At 54.8% G+C, this 3,647-nt stretch overlaps 1 protein-coding gene across 1 annotated transcript in view; it reads right to left on the bottom strand.

Annotated features, from left to right (window-relative positions):
* Nucleotides 1-3,647, bottom strand: part of RSPH1 (radial spoke head 1 homolog) — a gene marked incomplete at its 3' end in the record, with an annotated part of 15,161 nt that overhangs the window by 8,887 nt on the left and 2,627 nt on the right. Inside the window, exons 2-6 of the mRNA XM_018574963.1 lie at nt 3,495-3,608; nt 2,897-3,002; nt 2,467-2,557; nt 2,208-2,343; nt 2,014-2,085 (exon numbers count right to left, since the gene is read on the bottom strand). Of these exons, the coding sequence (XP_018430465.1) occupies nt 2,014-2,085; nt 2,208-2,343; nt 2,467-2,557; nt 2,897-3,002; nt 3,495-3,608 (519 nt within the window). The remainder of the gene's footprint in view (nt 1-2,013; nt 2,086-2,207; nt 2,344-2,466; nt 2,558-2,896; nt 3,003-3,494; nt 3,609-3,647) is intronic.

The raw sequence follows: 3,647 nt of genomic DNA, 5'->3' as shown, positions 1-3,647 counted from the left end.
GGGAGGGCAGGAGGGACGCTGCCTGCTGTCAGGATGGCTGAGCGGGGAGGAGAGCGGAGCCGCTGTCATTTTCAGGATGACAGCGGCTCTGTGCGTGGCAGAGCGGGGGATGGGTGGATATCATTGATACTTACCGATCCTCCGTGCAGAGCAAACACCGGAGCGATCAGCTGATCACATAGTACTATGTGTCCCAAGTTATGAATGAACAGGATGTGATTTACATCACTTCCTGTTCATTCATTAATTTCTCAATGGGGAGATGCACTCACTACAGAGGCTCCTCCCCATTCTGAAACTGCTGATAGTAAATATTTATCTATCATCAGTGTCTGAATGAATGGGGGAGGAGTCTCTGTACTGAGTGCTGAGGCTGCTGAAAGGAAGATTGAGGATTTGGTGTCCTTAAACTAAAACGTTTCATCAAACAAAAACACATTTTTCTGCTATTTTGGATTCAGCGATTGGCGTGTTCTGGGGGCGGGGCGCATGACGTCATATGACACCGCACGTGCTGGGCGCCGCCATCTTGGTGTATATCTAGGTATACACCAAGATGGTGGGGCCAATATCGGCGTGTGACGTCACCTGACGCCACGCGTGCATGGCGTCATGTGACGTCATGCTCCTCGCCTGCAAGATGGCGGCACGCACTCACAGAACGCACCGGGGGCCAACATGGCCGCCGCACATTCTCAAACAAAATGTTATTATTATTATTATGCACCGGATACATTTCTGGTATATTGGGACATATAATAATTCATGTATGTTACACGGAGTCCGGGGTCTGTGTTCTGTTTTCTATTTTTACTTTCCTAGATACACTGACTGGAAGAAAGGGGTCGGCATGACGACCGGACACTTTATTATTACAGACTCCATTGTAGTCTGACATCTGTTGTTTTATGTGATAAGAATTCTTCTATTGTGCCGACAAGTTTAACACCTTTGTATAACAGTTTTATTTTTATCACACTTTTTATTATGTTTCTTTGCGGCTTAACAAAATGGGAGTCTTTAAATGGTGCGGATATTGGAGACATGGGTGTGGTTACTGAGGGGTGTGGCCACTGAAGGGTGTAGTCACTGAGGGGTGTGGTTACTGAGGGGTGTGGTTACTGAGGGGGGTGGTTACTGAGGGGTGTAGTTACTGAGGAGTGTGGTCACTGAGTGGTGTGGTCACTGAGGGGTGTAGTTACTGAGGGGTGTGGCCACTGAAGGGTGTGGCCATTGAGGGGTGTAGTCACTGAGGGGTGTAGTTACTGAGGGGTGTGGCCACTGAAGGGTGTGGTCACTGAGGGGTGTGGTCACTGAGGGGTGTGGTCACTGAGGGGTGTGGTCACTGAGGGGTGTGGTCACTGAGGGGTGTGGTCACTGAGGGGTGTGGTCACTGAGGGGTGTGGTCACTGAGGGGTGTGGTCACTGAGGGGTGTGGTCACTGAGGGGTGTGGTCACTGAGGGGTGTGGTCACTGAGGGGTGTGGTCACTGAGGGGTGTGGTCACTGAGGGGTGTGGTCACTGAGGGGTGTGGTCACTGAGGGGTGTGGTCACTGAGGGGTGTGGTCACTGAGGGGTGTGGTCACTGAGGGGTGTGGTCACTGAGGGGTGTGGTCACTGAGGGGTGTGGTCACTGAGGGGTGTGGTCACTGAGGGGTGTGGTCACTGAGGGGTGTGGTCACTGAGGGGTGTGGTCACTGAGGGGTGTGGTCACTGAGGGGTGTGGTCACTGAGGGGTGTGGTCACTGAGGGGTGTGGTCACTGAGGGGTGTGGTCACTGAGGGGTGTGGTCACTGAGGGGTGTGGTCACTGAGGGGTGTAGCCACTGAGGGGTGTAGCCACTGAGGGGTGCTGTAAAGCTTTCTGGCACAGGGCGCCTAAGGCCGGCCCTGGTTGTATGCGGCTGACTGGTCTCATGCTGAGTGTACAATGTACGTAGAGACACTAGAGGGGGAAATATGGAACAGCAAAGATGTAAGGACGGGAATGTGAGAAGCCAATCGGGAGGATTACCTGCTCAACCTGCACATAGGTGCCGTGCTGCTCACACCCGGTGTCAAAGATGTATTTTCCTGGACCGACCATCTGAGGAGAGACACAGCGCCATGATTGGACGGGATTCATATCAGATAGAAGACTGAAAGGGAGGGACCAGGATGCAGACAGTGCCGCCCCATAGGCGGGGATAAGGGGGCGGGGCTACTCACCGTGTTGCTGGAGAACTTCCCCTGGTAGCGGTGATTCAGGTGAATGAGTTCTCCGGCTGCGTCTTGCTTGCCGTTCACCCATGTGCCCATGTACTTGGATCCCGTGTCAGCGTAGGTGTACACGCCTTGTCCGTGTCTGGGGGAGGGGACAGCACACAGAATGTAACACGGCAGCCTCAGGAGACAAGGAGTGTATGTAGAAGTGACACATAACGATGATAGAAGAGGCGGGGCATTATAGGTGAGGGGAGGGGATTACCTCTGATGCGTGAACCAATCTCCGTTGTACGTGTCACCATTGGCATAAGTGTAGACGCCGTGTCCCTGCCGCTGGTCATCCACCCAATCACCTGGAGGGAGAGGAGACCATCATGACATGGGGGGAACCGAGGTGGGGGAGGAGCATGAGGAGGCAGACAAGGACAATTCTGGGGAGATCCGGGGTGGGGGAGGAGCAAGAGGAGGCAGAGGAGGACAATTCTGGGAGGTCCGGGGTGGGGGAGGAGCAAGAGGAGGACTATTCTGGGGAGGTCTGGGGTGGGAGAGGAGGGAGAAGAGGCAGAGGAGGACAATTCTGGGGAGGTCCGGGGTGGGAGAGGAGGGAGAAGAGGCGGAGGAGGACAATTCTGGGGAGGTCCGGGGTGGGGGAGGAGGGAGAAGAAGAGGATGAGGATCGTTGCTCTGGTTACCTTCATACTTGGATCCGTCGGGGTAGAGGAACGTCCCCACACCGTGCTTCTGGTTCTGTTGATATTCTCCGATGTACCGGGAGCCATTCTTGAATCGATAAGTTCCCTGTGAATGGAAATATTAAATTACCCCAATATTACCCATCCCCCGGCCTCCAATCCCACCACCATGGGGCCTCCAATCTCACCACCATGGGGCCTCCAATCTCACCACCATGGGGCCTCCAATCTCACCACCATGGGGCCTCCAATCTCACCACCATGGGGCCTCCAATCCAACCACCATGGGGCCTTCAATCTCACCTACCTCCAATCCCACCACCATGGGGCCTCCAATCCCACCACCATGGGGCCTCCAATCCCACCACCATGGGGCCTTCAATCTCACCTACCTCCAATCCCACCACCATGGGGCCTCCAATCCCACCACCTCCAATCCCACCACCTCCAATCCCACCACCATGGGCCAAGTGATGAAGCGTAGGGAGCGTGGGAGGAGTATGGTGGGCAGATCACTTCCCAGCAGGTGATGTGGAGATCAGACTTTGTATTGCTGCATGAGAGTGGACGGCAGGAGGATGTGGGATTGTGTTCTCACCTGGCCGTGTCGCTTCCCCTTCTCATACATTCCTTCATACGTGTCACCGATCGGCAACCGCGCCTTCCCGTGTCCGTGTCTCTCCCCGCCTTCATTCCTCTCCCCTTCATACTCCTGCAAGAGAGACGGCCATGAGTGCCAGGACCCCAAACA

The sequence above is a fragment of the Nanorana parkeri genome, unplaced genomic scaffold (genome assembly GCF_000935625.1).
Source record: "Nanorana parkeri isolate BGI_ZX_2015 unplaced genomic scaffold, ASM93562v1 scaffold3422, whole genome shotgun sequence".
NCBI lineage: Eukaryota > Metazoa > Chordata > Amphibia > Anura > Dicroglossidae > Nanorana > Nanorana parkeri.
Note: the sequence above shows the minus strand (reverse complement) of the source record. Positions and strands in the feature narration are given on the sequence as shown.